This window comes from Liolophura sinensis, chromosome 5 (assembly GCF_032854445.1).
Source record: "Liolophura sinensis isolate JHLJ2023 chromosome 5, CUHK_Ljap_v2, whole genome shotgun sequence".
Classification (NCBI taxonomy): domain Eukaryota; kingdom Metazoa; phylum Mollusca; class Polyplacophora; order Chitonida; family Chitonidae; genus Liolophura; species Liolophura sinensis.
This window is the reverse complement of record NC_088299.1, coordinates 16,843,031-16,868,797: the sequence shown is the minus strand read 5'-3', so window position 1 is coordinate 16,868,797 and position 25,767 is coordinate 16,843,031. Positions and strand designations below refer to the sequence as shown.

Genomic DNA, 25,767 nt, shown 5'->3' with positions numbered 1-25,767 from the left:
GGGGGGGGGGGGGGGGTTCGCCAGGTAGTAGCCATATGTCTATGGTGTACACGGCTCAAAAATCTGACCGCTGTATAAGTTACATATTCTTGAGTAATCTTCGCACGTTAAATGTAAATTAAATAAATAAATAAGTTGTGAACACCACCTTCTGGTTTGATATTGTGTTTTTTTGACATAGAAATAGTTTTGTTGACAGTATTGTTTGTTTTATTACCTGTCTATAAACAAAAATTAATCTATACGAGCCTGGATTGATTGACTGATTGATTGATCGATTCACCCGTTGGCTGTTAATACCAGCTATGTAGTTTCATGTTTGGAGCAAACATGTGGTGACCTGTAGAAACAACCATGAGATGGAAAGTGACTGAAAAAACTGGCTTGTTTTGTAAACTCTATCTGATTTAAGAATCAGTTAAATGAGAGTAAAACGGTGCCAATAAAAGATACAATGTAGTAAAACGACTGTTTTATGGAAACGTGATTTTCCTGTGTGGATATGATAAGGTTATGAAAGCCGGGTAAAGACATTATCGTACCATCGTACCATCGTTCCATCGCCCGGCGATAATGCGAAGCCATGTTACGATGGCACGAAGTAATGGCACGAAGCGATGGCACGATGGCACGATGGCACGAAGCGATGGCACGATGGCATGAAGTGATGACACGATGGTACAAAGTGATGGTACGAAGCGATTTCACGATGGCACGAAGTGATGACACGATGGTACGAAACGATGGTACGACAGGATGAAGCAATGGTACGATGGCACGATGGCACAAAGTGATGGCACGATGGTACGAAGCGATGGTACGATGCCACGAAGAGAGGGCACAATGTCTGTCATCGTGCTATCGCTTCGTGCCATCGTGCCAATATGTCATCGGTCTTAGACAAGTGACGTGGTCCATTATGATACATACGTTTAATTACTATAGCCTATTACTTTTAGGCAGTCGCCTGTATTCAGCTATCTGTTAAATCAGTCACACTCGCTACCAAAGTTGCCTTTCGTTAGTGACACGTAACACTTCAAGCACCACACATTGGAATGTTGTATGTTTATACTATTCAAGGAAAAGGCAGTTGGAGTACTTTTCCACTTTACAATGTTAAGCCCATAAGCCTGGTTTCAACACCGAGAACCCATTGCCCTATGTGACGTCATTATTACTTGTATTCAGAAACAAGTGGCATCAGGCGTAAAGAGAGTAATTTGTTTTACAGTAGATGCCCCAACGTGCGGTTAGAACAAACACCACGCAGTAACACAGCCTAAACTACTATCTCAGAGAATCGACTACATTATTGTTCATAGCAAAATTTCTTAACATCCATCTGTAAACTCATACTGCGGTGAGATCATATTCTACTCGAGATAAAATCATATACTACTCGAAATAAAATAAAATCGCGCGACGGTACGATGGTACGAAACGATGAAACGATGGCACGAAGCGATTGTACGATGCTAGTCGTGTCATCGTTTCGCTTCCCTGTATTAACAAGCAGCTAAAAACATCAAAGAATATTTTTGGAAATGTTATATGACATTGTTATGTGTTCTACAAACTTTCGAACAGCATATGTGATAAAATCTAGCAGTACCGTAACAGCGCAAAGCACGTAGTTCTCGTTCTCATTTTACTTTTCTTCACCTTCAGTTTTGGTTTGCAGATAAATTTCAGAAGGTGTATTTGGATGTGTATTAACGTGCAGTGAGCAGGAAATCAAATATCGGATATGTGTCTTGTGGACAGCAGCTGTCACGGCTTCGTCTTGATATAACAGTAATAGTGTTGTGGAGATAAGCTGTTATTTGTTTAGGCGCGTATTTACATATCCATGTCTTCATGGTACAGCAAGTATGTGTATAAGGTAACATCCCAGGTGACTGCATAAGGGGATATACCAACCTTTTGCTATGAATGACAACTGGTCACCAACTAGGAAGTTGGATAGCAAGATAAGAGCTCCAGGAAGGGGTCCTGTTCGGGGGAGGGGGTTTAAGGTAAGGCCTTCTACTTACGTTACGGTGCATTTGGAATCCAATCACAGCACTGGAAACTTCATTTGCCTCCAGATGTTACGCCTGGTTTTAACGGATTATATGTTTTAACTGAAAGATTTGAAAGGTAAACACCTTTTTTCCACGTTTTTTTTGTACCGATTGGTATTTGTAAAACAATAAATGGCAATAGATTTTCATGCCTGTAACGAAGTTTGTTTTTGAAATAAAACAATTGTGAGGCTCAGAGTAAACATCTGCATAGAATGAGGATATCTGGATAAAAAAAACTCATTTTGACAATTGAGTCACATGTAGTTAACACTATTGATCGCTGTAAGTAAACTGGAAAATTATATGAAAGTCACTTTAGCAAAGCTATGTTAGAGTATGAAATTGGCAGAATTGGTTTATAGTGACCGAACAAATAATAGATGTGTTTATTTCTCAAACAGATGCCATACTTCATACTGTTTACATACCGTATAGTCGTCCTCTTCACAGGTAAGTGTTTCCTACAACGCTCAGCGTCTTGAACTGCAGAGATATGATACAGCCTGTAGCCACGCGTCAGTTCAGGACCTCAACGTTGAATCAAATTAAGTGAAAGCAGAAAAAGTAAAAATGGGCTTTTTATTATGAAATGTTATTAATATTTAAGGACAGTTGAAGCTTAGGTCTGCCATCAACCTCGGGATGGACGTGGGTTTCTCCTGTAATTGTATTAATGCTCTTAAAGACTACAGTGGTAGATAACTACAACAATTTAAATTAAAAAGATTGTGTTTTAAAACCTGAAATGTCGTCCATCAAAATTGTTACTTAATAACTGTTTAGTAAAGGGAGTTTTCGAAATCTAATTTCAGTAGTGGAGATTTGCATGTTTTGTATCTTCCGGCACTTTATCCACGTCGCACGGCATGTCGTTGAACTTAGCTAGGGAATTACTGGTGTCCAAGATGTGGCTCTTGGGAATTTACGTACTCTTGACCTGTTCTAATTCCTACTTTTTGTTTGCTTTTCATCTGGATCGCGAACATTCTTTGACCCACACAGTATTACTTGTGATGACAGGCAAGGTAAGGTCTACCAGTGCCGTAACAAACACCCCTGCACCCACAAATGTGACCACTAAATCGACCACGGTTACCAGTGGAACTACAAACTCTTCAAACCCCAACTCCGCAAACCTCACTGCACGCACAAATGTGACTACTAAATCGACAACGGTGACCAATGGAAATACAAACCCTTCAAATCCAAACTCCACAAACACCACTGCATCAACAAATGTGACTACTAAATCGACAACGGTGACCAGCGGAACTACAAACTCTTCAAATCCAAACTCCACAAACACCACTGCATCCACAAATGTGGCCAATACATCGACAACGGTGACAAGTGGAACTACAAGCTCTTCAAACCCAAACTCCGCAAACGCCATTGTATCCTCAAATGTGACGACTAAGTCGACAACGATGACCAATGGAAATACAAACTCTTCAAAACCAAACTCCACAAACACCATTGTATCCTCAAATGTGGCCAATACATCGACAACGGTGACCAGTGGAACTACAAGCTCTTCAAAACCAAACTCCACAAACACCACTGCATCCTCAAATGTGGCCAATACATCGACAACGGTGACAAGTGGAACTACAAGCTCTTCAAACCCAAACTCCGCAAACGCCATTGTATCCTCAAATGTGACGACTAAGTCGACAACGATGACCAATGGAACTACAAACTCTTCAAACCCAAACTCCACAAACACCACTGTACCCTCAAATGTGACGACTACATCGACAACGGTGACCAATGGAAATACAAACTCTTCAAACCCAAACTCCACAAACACCACTGCACCCACAAATGCGACTACTAAATCGACAACGATGACCAATGGAACTACAAGCTCTTCAAACCCAAACTCCGCAAACGCCATTGTATCCTCAAATGTGACGACTAAGTCGACAACGATGACCAATGGAACTACAAACTCTTCAAACCCAAACTCCACAAACACCACTGTACCCTCAAATGTGACGACTACATCGACAACGGTGACCAATGGAACTACAAACTCTTCAAACCCAAACTCCACAAACACCACTGCACCCACAAATGTGACAACTACATCGACAACGGTGACCAATGGAACTGCAAGCTCTTCAAACTCAAGCGCCACAATTCCACTCACAGCGTCTTCAAAACCGAGTGGATCTTCTAACCTGACAACCCCATCAGCCACGACAAAGACTGAAATGGCGCCCATTACGTCGACATCGTCCTTTACAGAGGTGCCTTACTTCGGTAAGACAATCTGTTGAACAGAACTAAGCGTTTCACTATATGTACACTGTTTTATATAAACTAAAATAGTACATATGCACGGTCCGCATGTCCATGCTCGCCCATGGTCGACTCCTGTTGGATTCTCCATACATAATGGCCGTAGGACCCGGTAAGAATTGGCATATCCTGATTAAATATTGGGCGCACGATGTACAATGTCTTGATTATTTGTGCATACACAAATAAACAAAGTTTTTTTGTTGACACAATGGACGGCTGTATTCAGGCTTGTTTACATGATGGCGGACTCATCGCTTGTTAACATGGAGACGGGCTAGCTCATGTTGCATAACCAGTTGTGGGTATCGATACGGCCTAAATCTTAGACATTATATCCCTCCTTTTTTGAATAACTGATTAACCCAAATAACTTGTTGTACTATAGTAAATCTTTTGGAACTTTGAAATTAAAAACAATGAGATTACACTGTTAGGCAACCTATTGTCCGTAATAGTGAATTCGCTGCACATTAAAGAATTCAATGCGTTGATAGCGCCCTTTAAAATAACTCGAACACAATTATCATAATTACGGGAACAGTCAAAACAAATGCATTTGATCAAAGCAGTTCACACTGAAACTGTCAGCATAAAACTCAGTAATTAAATATTTGAAAAGTTCAAATGAATTGATCACACGCATTTCACTCGATGCAAATAATTTTCACATGTTAGTGTGGATGTAAAAAAATAAATTTCACTAAGGAAGTTCACATTCCAACCTATCACACATAGTCAGACAGAGTTGTCGTCGGAAAACGTCTCGGAATATCCTGCTGGTTCGGTTCTGACGGAATGTCCAGATCATCGTACGGATCGTTGACTTCCACTTCGGGCAGGTTGATTCTCGGGATTTTCTTCAGATGAGAACAATTCCGTGCGTACCGTACACCGGGTTAGAATCTTGGACGATTACCATCGATCCTTTTGTGGAGACCACATTGAATGGGCGCGTAATGGTCAAATCTTTAGTGTGATTATTTTAGTTTCTCTTTTAAAAGGCTGGTATGATGTTTTAACGATTGTTATGTACTGATCAAGGGAGACAACTCTTGTACTTTACACCCTTGTCTCTGCAAGGAAAAGACATGAAAATGGTGACTTCCACAAGCAGTAAACGTTTTACAGCAATTTCAAGGGCCGATATAAACGGTATGTTACAGCCAAATGTTGATTACTTGTGTAAAGATATTGCAAAATGTTCCAACTCTATCCTAGTGTGTCGGTGATGTGTTCTGTCAAATTTTAATCAAGGTGCATGTATTTTTAGTTTTCTAGACATTAGCCATGTGCTTTTGTAACAACAACGGCACGGTTGTGAATCTTTTTATTAACGTTTTCTGTAATTGCTGTGTTGTAGCGAGTATAATTGATGTCTCTTGTTTTTCTGTTTAAATCTATGACTAGATAAATGCTTATCGTATCTTAATGTAACCAATCTATGTACCCTCGTTATACAATTGTTACCGTTAAAAATCTGTTATTACATGTAGCTCTGGTAAGTTCTTGCAACGACTTCTAACATCTGTATTATTGTGTGAGTAAATTACTTTCTTTCTGTTTTCTTACAGTCAATCACACTCACCTACACACCCATGAGTATGCCTGTCGTGCCAAGCCAAGAGAATTGTATGTACCAACGAGTCATTTATATACATGCAATAAAGAAGAGGACATTAACAGAAAAGAGTGTGTTCTGGGCCTTTGTCAGCTGACAGTTTTTTTTTCACGTTTGGCCGCTAGCAGGACTGTATCTCCTGGTTTAAGGCTGGAGACACGGACAACAGATTTCGCGTTGGAACGAATTTTCATCTTCAGCTTGGCTTGTGCATCACCTTGTTTTACAGATTATCATTGCACGAAGAGCTTTCAGGTTCTGGTAGTTTGGTCTTGATTGGCCGCGAGGAGAGCAGCTCGGCTGGAGATACACCTGTTGTTGAATGTGGGGTTGCTCGATAATGCAGCAGAAACTGGTTGAGATCTTTCTGCCACTTTCCCTTTTCAATGAAAGAGGATCGAGCAGCCTTTTCTGAGGTCCGCATGAAACGTTCCGCCTCGCCGTTTGCTTTGGGCCAGTAATGAGTTACTTTTCTGTGTTTGAAGCGTTGAGTACGTCGACAGTGCCATGTGTGGAGAAAACTTTGTCCAATTGGGAATTACATGGGCGGCTGATGTCGATTTCCCAACTTCAATTTTCGGGTATCGGGAATAATCATCGATGACAACCAGGAGGTAGTCACCGTTTGGGATGATGAAATTGACATATTCATCGGCCTTCTGTCGGAGAAAGAAACTGTCGGCTGGGGATGTCGAGACAGGAAGTCTGCAGGGTTGTTTGCCCCTGGTTGGCAATCAACTTTCATGTCGTATGGTTGTAAACGAAGCTGCCATCTCTCGATGCGTGCTGGACACTAGAAGCGTGGCTTGTTGAACATCGGTGTCAGCGGCTTGTGGTCAGTTATCACAGTGAATGACTGTCCAAACACATGTAGATGAAATTTCTCGCAGGCCCAAACTATGGCCAGAGCCTCTCGTTCCGTTTGGTAATATCTGCGTTCCACGTCCGAGAGCTTGCGACTTGCGTAGCAGATGACGCGATGTTGTCCGTTTCCGTCCACCTATGTAAGGATCGCAGCAACAACTACCAGACTGGCGTCAACGTAGATTTCCGTTGTGTTGTTTGGATCAAAATACGACACCACTGACGTATCTGACATTGAGGATTTTAGACGACCAAAGGCCGTTATTGTCGCGTAGTCGTGAATGAAACGTGACACCTAGTTTTTCATCCCTAGGAAGCTTCGCCCACCCGATGCATTCTCTGGAATTGGAGCGTTTTTTTACTGCGTCCACTTTTGCTGTGTCTGGGGATATTCTTTGCTTGGAAAATACAAATCTGAAGAACTCCAGACTGGGTTTGTTAAAAACGCATTTTTCCAGGCTGAGTGTAAGGCTTTTGTCTCTAAGTCTCTGGAAAACCATTGGCAGCGACTTGTCATGTTCAGTTTGTGTTCGGTCGATGATGTCGTCTGGCAGGTTTTACACACCCGGTATGTCACTTAGTGTCTGTTTAATCACGTCCTGGAAAATTTCTGACGCTGACGACAAAACAAACATCAGGTGCTTGTATCGCCGCAGGCCTTTGTGTGTGGCAAATGTTGTCAGGAGTGTAGTTCGATACCTTTGTTGCATGTCGAGTTTGAAGAATACTATCGCTCCGTTCAAATCATGTATGATTTCGTCCTTGGTGGTCGTTGGATGACGTTCACGAAAGACAGCAGTATTTGGGGACCTCATAGCGACACAGACACGCACACTTGATTTGTCCTTCTTCGGGACAACCACTACTGGCGGTACCCATGGTGTAGGACCATCAACCTTCTCTATGATGTCTACTTTTTCTAGATTCAAATTCTACCTGCTTTCTCATGTGAATGGTATGGGTCGTGGTGGTTTAGCAATAGGTTTGACTGACGGATCTACATGTATTTTGAATTAGTAGTCCTTTAATTTGCCCACACCATCAATTATGTCTAAAAATTCAGATATCAGCTTGTCAGTTAATGACAGAGGTTGTTCTGATGCGGGATTATTTTTCTTCACTGTCGGGAGTTTATTAACTGATGGCAGAGGTTGTGGTAAGAAACTATTTTGTTCTCTTTGAAGAATTCACCCTGCTTTATCACTGATTGTAGATTGAGGCGTAAACTGTCTGCCACTGTGGGGAGCTTGATAAGTTCCAATTGTGTAGATGTCTCAAAATCCAACAAGGAACCTGAATTTTGATTCACCACATAAAAACAGCTGAGCACGTTTTCTCTGATATTTCTATGTTTGCCTCAAAAATACCCATAACAGGCAGAGAGATTTTGGAACAATAGACAAATATTTTTGGTTTTTCGCTTGCCGAATGAGACTTTTTTGTGTTTCCTTATTTCAATGTAACATGATTTATCTAACACGTTCACTGACGCGCTACTATCAACTAAGAATGGGACCTGCCTGCTATTTTGACTGCAATTTTGGGCTGTTTAGTGGGAAACTTTACACTGCTACTTTTGTCACAAACGGTAAATACATACTCATCTCCTGATGATGAATCAGTGTGGGTAACTTCTGCGTGTATTTGATTAACGGGCTTTTTGGTCCGATTTTGTGAGCTACGACACACGCTACCAAAGTGGTTGAGTTTACCGCAGTTCCCATGTGTTTTACAAGTAGCTGGACATCTTGTATTTCTATGTGGCCAAACACCTCCACAATTACTACACTCATTATTTCTGTGTGGTTTGTTTTTGCGTTTTTGAAAAGGTGTATGCTTTTAGCTTTTGTGCCTAAATTTGCCTGGCTTGTTTACGAGGTTGTTAACAGTGATGGGGCTGGTTCTGAGTTTACTTCCATTTTCTGACTTTGGAGTTCAGATGTTTCTGTGGCTCGGTCAATGTCAAGAATTTTATCTAATGTCATATCAGATTCTCTCAACAGTCTGCGTTTGAGATTGGTGGATCTGGACTTGTCCACCACTTGAACGGCGATGGAGTCGGCCGGTTCCGGGAATTCACAAGTTATTGTAAGGGACCGGAGTCGCGTGACGAACTGCTGATGTGCGTCCTTGAACATGTACCGTTCGTAGCGCACATTCTTCTTCGGTAAGAAATATTCATCAAGCTTTTCTAAAGCGGTTGCAAAGTCATCACCAGTGTCTTTGAGTCAACAGCGCGCGTTTCTGTTCGTCGATGTTGATACCAGTTGCACTTTTTCCATCCTGTGGAGGGCGACGACTGATCAGTGTCCGCTTGGAACGGAGGAATTGCCAGTATGTTCAGCGCTTGAGCCATCGTTTGGATTTCCGTTGGCCGTTCACCTCGTCGCCAGATACAATGTCTTAGTTATTTGTGCATAGATGAATAAAAACAGTTTGTTTGGTGACACACTTGACGGCTGTATTCAGGCTTCTTTACATGATGGCGGACTCCTCGCTTGTTACCATTGAGGCGGTGTAGTTCATGTTGCATAATCAGTAGGGGGTATCTATACGGCCTAAAACTTAGAGATTACATGATGCCGTATGATTTTACTACGTTGAAACAACCGCACAAGTGTACCTTATATGTGTAAATCATGCCTTTAACGTATAAACAAATTTGTGCAATAGTGGAGTTCTACAGCTACGGCCGGCCAGGTTGTAGGGTATTCGGCCGGGTTCTGGTTATTAATAGCCACTGTTCTGTAGTGTATTTTCTGTGTTGCTTCATTAGTACAATATTGAACATATATAATCAACTTAGTCAGCAAATGCTCATAAAGACGTGCATATTGAGACGAAGTCGTGACAAACCTGAGATTAAACCGTTTACATTTTGACACAGGAAATTTGGTGAATCAGACCATTGCGATCATTACCAGTCTTGTGCTGAATGCAAACTTTTCAAAGATTGAAAACAACAGTACACGCAGGGATGATTTCTGTGCCAGTGTGAGAGAAGAGGTAAGTAGAAGCCTGTTTAATTTAATTCCGCTATAGATGGGATCTGCAGTGGAAAAGAACTTTAGACAAACTTTAACATAATGCAGTTCAGAGCAGTGAAAAATTTTGTTCTTGAAAAAAAAGTAGAGTACAATGTGGTCAGAATCAGAGAGGATACAGATATTTACCCGCACTTCTACATTCTTGGCTGTGAAATCATCAGAGACAAAGCAAACCGTAGACCACAAGTTGGTTGGTGCGGGTTGTTTTTGTTTGAGGGAGGCAATTAAAAATATTCTTTGGCAATTTATATTGCAATTTATGTTTATATGTTAATGTGCACACGTTAGCATTTATCTCTCTTGTGTAATAGCTTAAGGTGAGATTATAATTGTCCTGCAGTAGGGCGTGTTGTCCTTCCCAAATGGGTGTTGTCTTTTTCAAATTGGGTGTTCTCCGTTCTAAATGGGAGTGATCCTTCACAAATGGGTGTTGTCCGTATCAAATGGTCTGTTGTCTATTTTAAATGGGTATTGTCCGTCCCAAATGGGTGTTGTCCGCCCCAAATGGGTGTGGTTCCTCACAAATGGGTGTTGTCCGTCCCAAATGATCTGTTGTCCGTGCCAAATGGGAGTTGTCTGTCCCAAATGGTCTGTTGTCCGTGCCAGATGGGAGTTGTCCGTCCCAAATGATCAGTTGTCCGTTCCAAATGGGTGTTGTCCGTCCCAAATGGGCGTGGTCCTTCACAAATGGGTGTTTTTCGTCACAAATGGATTTTTCCCGTTACAAATGGATGTGGTTCGCCACAAATTGGTATTGTCCATTCCAAATGGTTTGTTGTCCGCCCTAAATGGGTATTGTCCGTCCCAGATGCTCTCTTGTCCGTTCCAGTTGGGTGTTTTCCGTCCCAAATGGCAGTGATCCCTCACATATGGGTGTTATTCTTCACACTGTTGTTGTTCATCACAAATGTGATCTTTTACTAATTGGATGTGGTCCGTCTCAAACGGGGTGTAGTCATGCACAAATGGGTTATTAACCGTCACAAATGTGCATTGGTCCGCAGCAGGTAGGCAGTGGTCCGTCACCACGCTCTCCTAGTGCTGACGAAGTTTAATTTGTATGTTTGTTTGAAATTCCAGTTGACAGAACATTATAACAACAGTTTTGGATTTCTGCGGGTGGAGATCGACAATCTGACGTAAGCATAACGTAAATTACGCGGCAAGTGCTTATCTGAGACAATGCCTGAAGCCTGACAATCCCTTATGCAATATTTTATGACAATTTGATTAACCCTAAGCATCCAAAAGCGGTTTATGAACCAATCACCGCGATCTTGAATGACGGTGCAGGTATTAAAAGCACAGCTTTTAAGATAACGAAACTGGGTCGAAACCTCCAGTATGGTGCCCACATTAGTGCTTGAAGGAATGGAACAGCTGTATAAGATATAAAGCGAGCTCTGTATTGGGGAGCAATTTTCCGTCTATATGGGGTCAGTTTGGAAAGGAGCATCTGAGGGTTTAAGTTTTACCCTCCAGAAGTAAACCTTGGTATGAACAAATAGGAATGAATAGAGAACATTTCCCGCCTATAAAAACTTGGGTCTATGCTATATAATCAATTGTTTATTGGATATGGCTGAAATATCGCCAGTGTGGAGTTAAAACATATTCAGACATTAAATAATTTATTCAATGAGACGTTGTACACCTGCAGAGTATATTTAGATGTCGAACGATTTCCACCTGAAGTAATTTGGTTCAAGCCCTGCAGTATATTGTTCCATTAGGCGTTGACGTTTCGTGAGCAAACTTGTAACATATTACTCATTCATTCTAAGACAATAACGGTTAACACAGCTTGGACCTGAGTCTTCATTGTGCTGAAAATGTATGCCATTAGCAAAACATGGGCAAATTTCAGTGTGAAAGCGGTGATGTGTACGATCTGGATTATGGGCACATAATTCCTTGCTAAGGGCCACTATTTAGTGCACACAAGGTATATACTTTTTTTAATTTCCTCAGATTATTCCAAACAGTACAGGAATATATCTTAACGCTACATCTGTTACTGGGTCCATATGGACAGGTTGGATTTGATGTGACAAAAGATTTTAGAAAAAACCCAGGAAATGATAATAGGTCTACCCAGGCAATTTGCCTCAATGCTGTGATGGCTTTTCAGCCTATGCTGCCCCACACTGTATCATTTGTTTTTCATAACAGCGAGGGCAGTATCAGGGTACACTACAAGAACCTGTACCGTGCTACACAAGTGGTTCAGAACTTGACTGCTGCGAAAAATGACTCCAGACGTTGTAGGGACTCACTTCATGGCGCCACACTTAACGGATACAACGTAACAGAGCTAGGAGATGAGGATAGCGACGAACAGTTTAATCAAGGTAAGGCTTGGCTAATGCGTGGTTACACATTTAGCAGATATAATGTAACAAAGCTGGAGAATGGGACAGTAACGATCATTTTAATCAAGGAAAAGCTTGGCTAATGCGTGTTTACACACTTAACGAATATAATGTAACAAAGCTGGAGAATGGGACAGTGACGATCATTTTAATCAAGGAAAGGCTTGGCTAATGCGTGTTTACACACTTAACAAATATAATGTAATAGGGCTGGAGAATGGGACAGTAACGATCATTTTAATCAAGGAAAGTCTTGGCTAATGCGTGTTTACACACTTAACGAATATAATGTAACAAAGCTGGAGAATGGGACAGTGACGAACAGTTTAATCAAGGTAAGGCTTGGCTAATGCGTGGTTACACACTTAGCGGATATAATTGTAACAAAGCTGGAGAATGGGACAGTAACGATTATTTTAATCAAGGAAAGGCTTGGCTAATGCGTGTTTACACACTTAACGAATATAATGTAACAAAGCTGGAGAATGGGACAGTAACGATCATTTTAATCAAGGAAAGGCTTGGCTAATGCGTATTTACACACTTAACAAATATAATGTAATAGGGCTGGAGAATGGGACAGTAACGATCAGTTTGACCAAGATAAAGCTGAGGCGATGTACCCTAAAAACGCATCTGTTCTAAGGTTGACTTACGTCCTCTTCAGTGTATATCTGTTTTCACCAACTATAGACAAGATTACGCAGATGAGCAAGTGAAAATATCTGTAAATTCTCGTCACTAGACACAAGGCATGGTTGATCTAGTTTTATGTGGGTTCGTTCCTACATTTGTGTTCCTTGTTTTCTTAGACGAAAACGATCTCACCCGTGGAACTGCCGGGATAACAGCCTCAGATAGACCTGAGCTGATCAGCAATACATGTGGCTTGTCCACAAAACGCCCACTTCTCATTTACGTCGCTACATGAATGCCTGCAGTTTAATAATTCTGATAAGTTAAAAAAGAGGAAGCTTCTGTGTTACGAAATTTTGTGCCTTCAAATAGGAATAAACGCTTGACTTTCGATTTAAAAAAGAATGGCAGTCACAAATGCTTTTCTATCAAAGTTTGTTTGATATATATTCCGAGGGAAGATCAAAATATTTACAAGACTTACAAGACAGTAAATAACGATGCGTTTCCACCTTTTTTTACAAGTTGTGGGTGCTAAAATTTGTGGGTGCTAAAAGTGTAAGGTGAAAAGATGAAGAGGTAAAAGTATGATTCACACAAGCGATGGTTATTTAAATTTCACACATTTACTTTATTTAATGGTCTACTAACTCTCTCAGCCAGGTATGAAGAAAACGACCTGGTCTACTATCACTCTAAGAAAAATGTAATGAAGAAAACGACCTGGTCTACTAATGCTCTAAGCGAGGTGTAATGAAGAAAACGGCCTAGCCTACTAACACTCTAAGGAAAATGTAATGAAGAAAACGGTCTGAGCTACTAACACTCTAAGGGAGTTGTAATGAAGAAAACGGCCTGGTCTACTAACACTCTAAGGAAAATGTAATGAAGAAAACGGTCTGGTTTACTAACACTCTAAGGAAAATGTAATTAAGAAAACGGACTGGTCTACTAACACTTTAAGCGAGGTGTAATGAAGAAAACGGTCTGGTCTGCTCACACTCTAAGCGAGGTGTAATGAAGAAGACGCCCTAGCGTGAACGATGATATCCGTGATACATCACATGGTACATTTTTTCGTCGTTATATGCACTAGTGCGAGAATGACATCTTTCCAGCAACCTATTTTTTTTTTTGACGTATTTTTCCATTTCACAGGTGTGACGCGATTGGCCACTTGTTGGAGAGGTTATCAATTTAATATTGGGGAAAGCTTGACATGTAAGGCGATCTGTACTTTGCCTAAGAATGCTTGCGTACATGGCACGTGTCAGACGACTGTGGATTTCAAACCCACCTGCAGGTAACTCATTGTGTATAAACGCTAATTTATTTGATATTTTACAGTTTACATGTAGACCAACTTGTAATAGATCTTTGTCGGTTCAGTGAACATCTAACGGTGGGTCCGTGCGTGAATATTCGGTGGCCCAAATGTAGAGCGTCCGCCTTGAAGTTGCGAAACCCGGGATCAAACCCTGGTCGGGTCATACCAAAGACTTTAAAATGGTACTTGTTACTGTCTCGCTTGGCGCTCAGCACAGAGAGGTTAGAGCATGGAAACATGACTTCCTGTCCCGGTGTCATGCAGTATACTGCGACCGGGTTGGGCGTAATATCTGGTGTTTTCAGTATGATACTTGAGTGGCGAGACAGCACTTTGGCGGTATGAACGCATCCTGCTACAAGAAGGAGTAGTATCTGAACACACACCCAATGACTCCTCGTCGTCATATGACTGAAAAATTGCTATGGGTGACTTAAAACCCCAAGCATACAACATGTCTTTTGTGTGTATGCTAAATCATCAAATTGATATCCTTGTATGCTTGATTTTTGTATCTTGTTCTCAACAATTTTTCAGTCATATAACGACGAGGAGTCTTTTCGTGTGTGTATATGTGTCTTCTTGTGGCAGGGGCCAGGGACAAGAGTCATTACATTATTTGGGAATGTTAACTGTCACGTCAAATTTGTTGTATGCCAGGACTAGTCTTGGGCTGTGAATCCATGACCTACAAACTGCATGGCAACATGAAAAGGTCTCCGAGTAACTTTCGGATGGCCTTGGAGTTTCCCCTGGTTTCCTTCCACCAAAATGCCGAAGCCGTATAAGTAAAATATGCTCGAAGAGGGCGTAAAACTTAAAATAAATAAATATATTTATCTCACCTATGTTTTTAAGTTATTCTTTTATCACATTCTACTTGCGAAAAACAGCTCTACAAGCTGTCGGTCTCTAGGTCTATCGGTCGATTCGTCGATTTCATTTCTGGCACTCTATCTGTTAACAGTAGCTATTTACGTAACGAAAGTCACGATGTCAAGATGGAATCGACGCTCTTGTGGGATATCGCAGCCAGTTGCAAATTTGAGCTGGTTCTTTTTCTTTCACTGTTTGATACACCACACTGGCGACTATTTCTCGCTGTTCTCTGACTTTGGACAGGTGCCCTGAGAACGACAGTTACGTGTACAGCGGCAGACATTGTGAGACAAGACAAGTCCGAGTGGTCGCACCGCCTTGGAGAGTGATAGCAATAGCATGCGCTGCCAGTGCTGGGGCTGTCCTCTTAATACTGGTCATAGTCACTTGTTGCCTTTGTAGGCGGCGAGCAACAAAGAAAACCAAGACGTGAGTTCAGATGTTAATGTTCTCAAATGAATTAAAAATGTGATCAGGTGGTTTGTGCACACCGGTTTCTCTTGTTTTGGGTCACATTCTCCATGTCAAATAGGCACCATCGGTGGCCTAGTAGTTGGAGCGTTCGCCTGGAGCCGGGAGACCCGGATCAAACCCAGATCGGGGCATACCAAACACTCAAACAATCAAAAAAGGTGCTAGCTGCTGCCTCGCTTGGCGCTCAGCACTGATAGACTAGAGCAAAGAAACACGACTGGTTGGTCCGGTGTCAGTATAATGTGACTAGGAGGGGTGTCATGTCGGGTGTAATGTCAATGTGGTGCTTCAGTGGCGGCAGCGCTTTGGACTCGCCCTGCCATAAGAAGACACATTACATGTACACACATGATGACTCCTCGTCGTCTTACGATTGAAAAACTGTTAAGTACGACGTTAAACCCAAAGCATACATACATACATTCAATGTCAAAACGTCACGAGATTACTGTAAATTTAGCCGAAGCCTAGTCACTTAAGTTTGCCAATCTCTCTTCACTGTAGCTTATGACTGAATATTATTTACGGATAGATTCATTTATATCTAACTGATTGGTGTTGATGAAAATCCGGCTGACATAAGGCCGACGTAGGATGTTCCAGACATGGATTTGAAATCTTCATTTCTTTGATGATATAAGTAAATTCTGCTTTTGTGGAATCGGTCGATTATTTATGTATTCATTCTGATGTCGTATAATATGATACAAGACCACTCCTGGCCAGGTATTGAACAGAATCTTCCAGTTTGTCTTCACTCACCACGTGACCTCAGTGCTATAGGGTGTTATTCTAACAGGCCAGCAAGGACGAACAGGAATAATCCCAGCATATCGAGACATCATATGGAAAAAGTTTACAATCGGATTTTGCGAATTTTACTTTCAGTTACAAATTCCAGACCTAGAATGTAGTAACCCACTTGTGCACGGGCTGAAGTTTCCATAGATTTAGTCCAGACGTATCGATGCTTTCTTCTTACCTAACCATAATCTGCCATTGATGCCAGCGTTATAATTCTTTGTAGTGACAAACTGGACTCCCCGATGACAAGTTTTGCCCGACTGCCGAATTTGACCGAACCCACAGAGGAAGACAATGAGACTGAGCTTAGTTTGGCCGACAATCAAGACCCGGACTATATTAGGCCGGTGAGTGAAGTGTACTGTAGAAGTGGCATTTCAGATAGTCATGTGACAATTTCCGCACATGATCTATTTTAGCAACAAGTATATTTTAATTTTAAAGCTTTGTTTAAAGAAAATATACATTACTTTTCCATGTATGTATTAAATTGTTTACCACTGGAACTTTGGCCGTGGCTTATTGGTTAAATGTCCATGCCTTTCAGTCGCTATGGCACCCGTCCATGAACTGTGAAATTGTGGAATCCTGCTTTCACTGTTTATGATGCCTTCGAGACAACAAGCGATTAACGACGCTCTGTGGCTGCTTGCACAGTCTTACGTTCGTTGACCACATGTCTTTCACCCTGTAAAATACCGCCATTGAGTAAGTAATGCAACCTGGAGTGTGGCATTAAACATATAAACTCTTGTACTCGACCAAAGAAAACAGCAAAAATAATATTTTATTTCATATTTTGTGATTTAGAAATACGAGAATTCCCCAACACCGTGGATGAGACGGATTGAAAGCCTTGACTTCAGTCGAATGGTAAGGGCCGAGCTGCTTTCTAACGTATAATAGGCCTAATGGCAATTCCACGTTGACTTTGGTCCCATAAAATCTCGTATTCCCTCGCGTTACACGTCATCCAGCCGTCATGCAGTTCTGAAGCAGAGAAGTGCAAAAGTTCGGCAATCTAAAATAAATCACTTTACATTGAGTTTTGTGTGTGGCTTCCCTACCTCCGCCCTCCCCCCCCCCCCCCACCCCGAGGAAATAAAAAACAAGAAATAGCCAACAACAACAACATAACAAAAAAGAACAATACCCTGCTATTTTCGGCTGCAAGTCGCCTGGTGGGAAGAAATCTAAGGAATTTTAGTTAGATTTTAAAAAGGGAGCACGTCTGCGACACTGATGAAAAGAACATCCATCCATCCAAATCGTCAGGACACACTCTATACCACCATGTTAGGGCTAAATCAACCCTAGTTTAAACTGGCCATGCGCGACATTTTCGACAAAACTCGCTAGTGGAATTTTCTCTAGATTTACCAAGAATTCTGAGCTCAATTTATTGCCTTTCATTAAAAATCAGACACGTACCTGTGCATTGTGTTTAAATGATTCTATGGCTCAGTTGGTTAGCGCGCTAGCGCAGCGTAATGACCCAGTAGCTTCTCACCGGTACGATCGCTGTGAGTTCAAGTCAAGCTCACGCTGGCTTCCTCTTCGGCCGTATGTGGGAAGGTCCTCCAGCGACCTGCGGATGGTCGTGGGTTTTCCCCGGGCTGTGCCCGGTTTCCAGCCACCATAATGCTGGCCGCTGTTGTAGAAGTGAAATATTCTTGAGTACGACGTAAAACGCCAATCAAATAAATAAGTAAATAATTGATTCTGAAGTTTATAAAATTATTTTGTGACCCGCTTTATAGATTTTAGGAACTTTATTACCGATTTTGAACGGTAACGCGTGTATAGGTGAGGCTAATATTTAGTGAGAGGCAGTTATTTTGGCGATTTTAAGTTAATTTTAAAAATTATGTGCGCGGGTCGATGTATTTTTTAGCCAAAAAAAATGTGCGGTACAACATTTTTAAACAAAATTTCCCGTGTTGTGCTTTCAGTCCGTACTACCCCGGCCTCAGCTAACTTTCAGACCTGTGGCACAAGGTGACATGGAACGGAGGTACCTGCAGCTGACCTATGGTACGCGGTTTGATGGCAGACGTAATACGTACGAAAGCTTACAGCAGGATTAGCGATGGCATGATTACTGTGGCCAAGTTGGCGTTAGCGGCACTGGGTTCACCGTGAGAAGACGTGGGGACAGGCCAAGACAGTGTACACACTTAGTCTGAATATTTTGTATTTAGGTCTTACATTTAGCATATATTCATGCAGCGAGATTCCATTTTGAGTGACAAAAACAGGTAATTTTTGCAAGGCCTATTTGCGATACCCGCAGTCATATTCAGGAGTTTCAAAACAGGTTTCATCAGAATTGTTTCTGGCGTTGCGCTGTAATAATAAATAGTGCATTTTGTAGTAAAGATAGCTGACAGTTTGGGTTGCAGTATATATTTCAGTACATGACCAATTCCCTTTTTTCTATAAATTTACAGCCAGTGGCGTACGTAAGCAGTGCGCTTTAACACTGCTGTAATTTACACCTTCGTCTTTTTTGGCAGCCATAGAGCTGTAAATGTACGAACACAAATGTAATACGTAATAACATGAGATAGACGAATATGGGTCACTGAATGTATCAATAATACAATTCTGCGGATCGCAGGGCCTACTTTTTTGTACAGTATTTTTTTTGTAGATCTACCTGTGCTCCCTTTGTTTTCGTCAAGTATTTAAGATATATATATATATATATATATATATATCGTAGAATGCAGCCAAATATTATGTATATATGCGGACAATTTATATAGATAATATATGAGACAATAGCTTAATGTCATACATGTACTTCACCTTGTTTTTTCCCCTTTGTCGAAGCAGTTAAGGTTTTCTGGTAATTACACCCACTATGTTAATACAAGGGAGTTAACTTTTACCACCACATTGTCCAAAAGTGGGTTATCTTCCTGTTAATTGGTGAAACGAATAATGCATTAATGACTAGTTGAGCCGTTCTTTGGAAAATGATAAATGCAGGAGCTCCAATCCAGTCTGTACACTTAACGCAGCTGTATAGGTATGTGCCATATACCAGGCTCTTACACATATATAATAAGTAAAGACATGAAACGTACTTCATCTTGAACCATGGGCATAATGTCTCCAAAATTCATGAAGTAAAGCTGCCGACTTTTCCGAACGTTTCCATACAGAGGACGATTCTCCGCAAGACCGTCGTACGCGTCTTTACTTACCATGACAAGTCACAGATCAAGTTTTATGTTTCTGTCAATTTCGTCAATGTTTGACAAAATGATGTCAGTTTGATCTTCTTAATGCACTTTGACAGTTTTCCAGACATATTGTTTCCCAAACGGTTTGTTATTCTGATGGTGTATATTGTTACTGATGTCAAACCTCCCCATATGGGAGGCTTTTGCTTTTATTCATCTGTGGCCATCTGACTTTAGTCTCTGGAAACCTATATGGCATCACACACTACTGTGGTGTACACTGTGGATGCAGAGGTGTACACTGTGGATATTGTGGATACACACTGTTGATACAGGGGTGTACACTGTGGATACTGTGGTGTACACTGTGGATGCAGAGGTGTACACTGTGGATACTGTGGATACACACTGTTGATACAGAGGTGTACACTGTGGATACTGTGGTGTACACTGTGGATACAGAGGTGTACAGTGGATACTGTGGATACATACTGTTGACACAGAGGTGTACACTGTGGATACTGTGGTGTACACTGGGGATACAGAGGTGTACACTGTGGATACAGAGGTGTACACTATGGATACTGTGGTGTACACTGTGGATGCAGAGGTGTACACTGTGAATATTGTGGATACACACTGTTGATACAGAGGTGTACACTGTGGATATTTTGGATACACACTGTTGATACAGAGGTGTACACTGTCAATACTGAGGTGTACATGGACTGCAATTCATTAGTCATTCTCAGCCCATTCGACCGGGCCAGCTGAAATAATGATGGAATGTGGCGAGTACAAAGTTGCTTAAAGTACACATAACACTGAAAGTGATTTCATGTGATGGACCTTTCACTTGAGATGAGCTGTATCTTGCATTTTATTTTATTTTATTTTTTATTTGGATTACACGGTTGAACTATGCCCTTCGCTTTATTGTCATGGCAACTCACCATCTGAGTGCATGGGAAAACGTTACATTCACTATGAGTCAGCCTTAATTCATGTTTCTTTTCTGACATTTAACTTCCGCTTTGGGCAGGAAGGCGGTTTTAATAAAGACGCATTACATGTTCTTGTGTCATCTACCCGTTTCTACAAATGGAAAAACTTCATGGCAAATGCCTGATCAGAAATTTTTTCGTTACAAATAAAGAGTGTATTTAAACCGCCACACCAAGTCCACTGGATATTTTACGTTATATAAGTAAGCTGTGGCTGATTTGAATCTAGACAGGGGGACAGCAAAACTTAGTTGTCTTTCCTTGTTGGATGTGGCTTAATAACCATGGGCTGTAATCACCCTACTCGATGGGCCGGCACTGGATACTTATCAGGTCTATAATTGTTCTATAGACAACTCATGAGCTGTAATCACCCTACTCGATGGGCCGGCACTGGGTACTTAGCAAGTCTATAATTTTTCTATAGACAACTCATGAGCTGTAATCACCCTATTCGATGGGCCAGCACTGGATACTTAGCAGGTCTATAATTGTTCTATAGACAACTCATGAGCTGTAATCACTCTACTCGATGGGCCGGTACTGGGTACTTAGCAGGTCTATAATTGTTCTATAGACAACTCATGAGCTGTAATCACCCTACTCGATGGGCCGGCACTACTGGGTACTTATCAGGTCTATAATTGTTCTATAGACAACTCATGAGCTGTAATCACCCTACCCGATGGGCCGGCACTGGGTACTTAGCAGGTCTATAATTGTTCTATAGACAACTCATGAGCTGTAATCACTCTACTCGATTTGCCGGCACTGAGTACTTAGCAGGTCTATAATTGTTCTATAGACAACTCATGAGCTGTAATCACTCTACTCGATGGGCCGGCACTGGGTACTTAGCAGGTCTATAATTGTTCTATAGACAACTCATGAGCTGTAATCACCCTACCCGATGGGCCGGCACTGGGTACTTAGCAGGTCTATAATTGTTCTATAGACAACTCATGAGCTGTAATCACTCTACTCGATGGGCCGGTACTGGGTACTTAGCAGGTCTATAATTGTTCTATAGACAACTCATGAGCTGTAATCACCCTACTCGATGGGCCGGCACTACTGGGTACTTATCAGGTCTATAATTGTTCTATAGACAACTCATGAGCTGTAATCACCCTACCCGATGGGCCGGCACTGGGTACTTAGCAGGTCTATAATTGTTCTATAGACAACTCATGAGCTGTAATCACTCTACTCGATTTGCCGGCACTGGGTACTTAGCAGGTCTATAATTGTTCTATAGACAACTCATGAGCTGTAATCACTCTACTCGATGGGCCGGCACTGGGTACTTATCAGGTCTATAATTGTTCTATAGACAACTCATGAGCTGTAATCACCCTACCCGATGGGCCGGCACTGGGTACTTAGCAGGTCTATAATTGTTCTATAGACAACTCATGAGCTGTAATCACTCTACTCGATGGGCCGGCACTGGATACTTATCAGGTCTATAATTGTTGTATAGACAACTCATGAGCTGTAATCACCCTACTCGATTGGCCGGTACTGGGTACTTAGCAGGTCTATAATTGTTCTATAGACAACTGCTGAGTAGTAATCATTCTAACCTGGGATCAAATCCGGATCGGGTCATACCAAAGACTTAAAAAATTTGTTGCTGCCTCGCAGTGCGCTTAGCTCTGAGAGGTCGGGACTAGATGGCCTGGTGTCAGTATAATGTGACTGGGTGGGGTGTTCTGTCTGGTGTCTTCGGCATGACACTTCAGTAGCGGCACCGGTTTGACTTCATGGACCCTGCCATAAGAAGTCATGATATGTGTACACGCACCTAATGACTCCTCGTTGTCATATCACTGGAAAATTGTAAGTACCACGTAAAACCCTAAGCATTCTGTCCTGACTTGCTACAATTACCTGACTGTCCCGACAGGTTATCCACCGAGTACAGACCAGGGTCAGTGGCTTGATCCATCGATTGAGATGAAGTATTTCCTCACGAGTATTACCCTAGTGCTTGTTACCACAGCTGGAATGATGCGCGACAAGCCTCTTACCACACCCACGGGAATGGCCTGTAATTACGCTCGCAGTTCATTCAGAATAAAGCGACAAACTCGACGAAAAAAAAAAAAAGAAGGGCAAAGGAACAGTGGAGGCTTCTGTGGCCTCGTCGTTAAGGTGCTATATCATTTTTCTTTCAGAGAGTATCCTGTATTCAGCTGTTTGTAAAATCAGCCATACTCGTTACCAAAATTGCTTTTATTTAGTGTCACATGAAAACCCAAGCTCTGCACATTGATACATTGGACGTCGATATTATTAGGAAGGAATTGCACTTGGTATACCTTTTTTTATTTATAATGTTAAATTCCAAAACCTTGTTTCGACACCAAGGCCTCATTGCCTCGTTTGACCGTCATAATTATTTAAAATCAAGTTGCATGCTGAACAATGGGAATGGAAAGTAATTTGTTCAATGCCTGCACCAACCTGGGGCTACAACAAACTCCATGCAATAATAACAGCCTACACTACGGTCTCTGCGGTACATCGCTTTTATAATTTCCTAATACCCATCTCTTAAACCATACTGCCGTGCGATCATATACTACAAGAGATAAAATAAAATCCCCTTATTAAGATTATATTATTCTATAAAGTTTAAACAATTTCTATCATGGCAGTGTCAAAAAACAGGACCTACAGCAAAGTCAACTGCAGTTCAGGTAACTGGTGTTACCCCCCCCCCCTTCCCCCTGCAAATTATGTTGAACTCTGCCCAGTATACAGCATGCCACTGTTTATTGAATAATTATGACAGCACCGAGGTACCTGCTTCTTGTCGTCGAAACAGAGCATATGGACTTTAACATTACGAATTAGAAAAATTGTTTTAAGTGCAATTTCTTTGTAATAATATGGACGTCCGACGTATCAACGTCTAGAGCTTGGGTAACGTGACACTGATTAAAGGAAATTTTGCTAGTATGACTGATTATCCAGACAGCTGAATATAGGCGAGTCTCTAAAATATATAGACTATAGTGCACCACAGTAAATGTCTGTGATCACTGTGAGTTCAAGACCAGCTCATGCTGGCTTCCAGAAGCCAGTGGATGGTCGTTGGTTTTTTCCGGGTTTTGCCAGGTTTCTTCCCACCATAAAGCCGACCGCCATCACAAAAGTGAACTATTCTTGAATACGAAACACGTATCAAATAAATAAATAAATAAATAAATAAAGAAATAAAGAAATAAAGAAATAAAAAATAAATAAGATCATCTAAAGTAGATTGGCGCTCAACGCCGAATCAGGGCAGACGTGTTGCATGTCTTCTCAGCAGGACATGTCTTTCCATTACCACATATGTCTTCATATATCGGCATTGTGAAGATAGGTTGAACACGATGTTGAACCTTAACACGCAAGTCAAAGAAACTATTACAAACATGGTTTTGTTTACTGTTTTTCCACGTCTGACATAAAACAACCAAAGATTAAAAGAAACAATAACATACAAACCTGTTTAACCATGTTCTTTCGGGTCTCGTCCCAAGACGTCTTCGTGGTTTTGTTTATCGTTACAAATGGACTTAAGTAAGTGATTTAACTCATTAAACCTTCACAGTTAATTGTGTTAATCGATAACAAAAGGTTACGTAAAATGTTACCTGTCCTTTGTCGCTGTAGCTTTAAGCACAGTGACAGCAAACGTTGGCAGACTTTTTTTACCAGTTGTAAAATCCCAGCATTGTTATAGCGACAGAAAGAAAAGGCTTGGGATAATCACTATGCAAAATAACCACATTTTGGCTTTTGTCATCAGAGTCTCATCATTTGTCATCAGTGTGTCCACCAGAATCTCATCATTTGTCATCAGAGTCTCATCATTTGTCATCAGTGTCCACAGAATCTCATCATTTGTCATCAGAGTTTCATCATTTGTCATCAGAATCCCATCCTTTGTCACCAGTTTCATCATTTGTCATCAGAATTCCATCATTTGTTATCAGTATCATCATTTGTCATCATAGTCTCCCCATTTGTGATCATGGACCCCCGATATGTCATCAGAGTCTCCGAATTTGTCATTAGAATCTCATCATTTGTCATTAGAATCTCATTAATTGTCATCTTTCACATTATCTCCAAGAAATCCCAAGCATACAAACACACTGTCCTCCAGGATTCTCCCTGTAAAAAATGATACTGACAGGGATATGTGGATGAATGGCGACCAGATCGCTGTCATTCTTCATCATTCATTAGACTGTACGTCCACGTCAGGGCCATGCGATAGACTTATTTGTGTTGACGCTTACTGATTTCTTCAGGCACTCGAATCTTGCGAAACATTAGCGGTCTGATTGTAACTTCCTATCCCAGTCAGTTTTTATAAATGTTTATTGAAAGTAGCCTGTAATAAGGTATAATGATGACTTTTCTCCTTAAACAATCAACATATTGCCAAGGCAGTGACTTCCTATCCCAGTCTTGTTTTATTGAAAGTAGCTCTTCTGCGTGACAGGGTATAATAATGACCTTTTCACCTTAAACAATCAACATATGATGTAATATTTGGAAGCATGTTCCTGCATAAAGCAGGATTCTCCTCGTAAAGCATAAGAATCCATGAAGTCTGCTTTTTTGGCGTTGTTTTAATGTTATAAATTGCAATTAACATCACTGCACTTTTTTTTTACCTAATTCTGTAATTTGCTACTATGTAAACATTTACATGAATAAAACCCTGACTGAGGTAAATTGACAAGAGGCCGGATTTCACCGACTATACGGGTGACCATTTGCCAGCTATCACACTGTGGTCGCTGCTCTTGTTTTACTCTCCGCGCTGTAAGCTCTCAGGTCATAGTCTGCTATCACGCCACATTTATTGCAAAAGGGTAAATTTAAGCTTTGAGATTGTAAATTATCCCTATTTGCGTAATAATATACCAACGTTTGCCACTTCACTGATTATAGAAGGAAATAGTTCCAAAAGCATGTGAACTTGTAAGAACAATCATGTAGGAAGTGCTTTTTGTCGTGTTTTTGTCATAACAAATAGTATACATGTGTCCTGCATATGGCGAATACATTTCTAGTCTTGTAGGATGTTGGATCTCAGTCATGTAAAATGTGATGATATCTAACCTGTTTACATCACAAGTAACCGAATAAAAAAAAATCACACGC

The 25,767-nt window shown here is 41.2% G+C and overlaps 1 protein-coding gene across 2 annotated transcripts; it reads left to right on the top strand.

Moving 5' to 3' along the window:
* Window positions 1-1,923: 1,923 nt before the first annotated feature.
* LOC135465706 (mucin-2-like) lies at window positions 1,924-20,780 on the top strand. 2 transcript variants are annotated; one of them, XM_064743020.1, is made up of 11 exons: window positions 1,924-2,018; window positions 2,471-2,519; window positions 3,072-4,334; window positions 9,746-9,864; window positions 10,986-11,044; window positions 12,078-12,256; window positions 14,072-14,216; window positions 15,363-15,548; window positions 16,621-16,744; window positions 17,208-17,270; window positions 18,350-20,780. In XM_064743020.1, the coding sequence occupies exons 1-11, from the start codon at window positions 1,932-1,934 to the stop codon at window positions 18,482-18,484; spliced, it is 2,409 nt and encodes an 802-aa protein (XP_064599090.1). In that variant the 5' UTR covers window positions 1,924-1,931; the 3' UTR covers window positions 18,485-20,780. The 2 variants fall into 2 exon arrangements, with proteins under 2 accessions (XP_064599090.1, XP_064599091.1); XM_064743021.1 differs by having other exon boundaries at window positions 2,010-2,142.
* Window positions 20,781-25,767: the final 4,987 nt, after the last annotated feature.

Excerpts from the sequence above, each read along its gene's own strand:
- LOC135465706 (XM_064743020.1), top strand. The coding sequence starts at position 1,932 with ATGAATGACAACTGGTCACCAACTAGGAAGTTGGATAGCAAGATAAGA. Across the intron at positions 12,257-14,071 it reads CGACGAACAGTTTAATCAAG|GTGTGACGCGATTGGCCACT; the intron begins GTAAGGCTTGGC and ends TCCATTTCACAG. Across the intron at positions 17,271-18,349 it reads GCCTTGACTTCAGTCGAATG|TCCGTACTACCCCGGCCTCA; the intron begins GTAAGGGCCGAG and ends TTGTGCTTTCAG.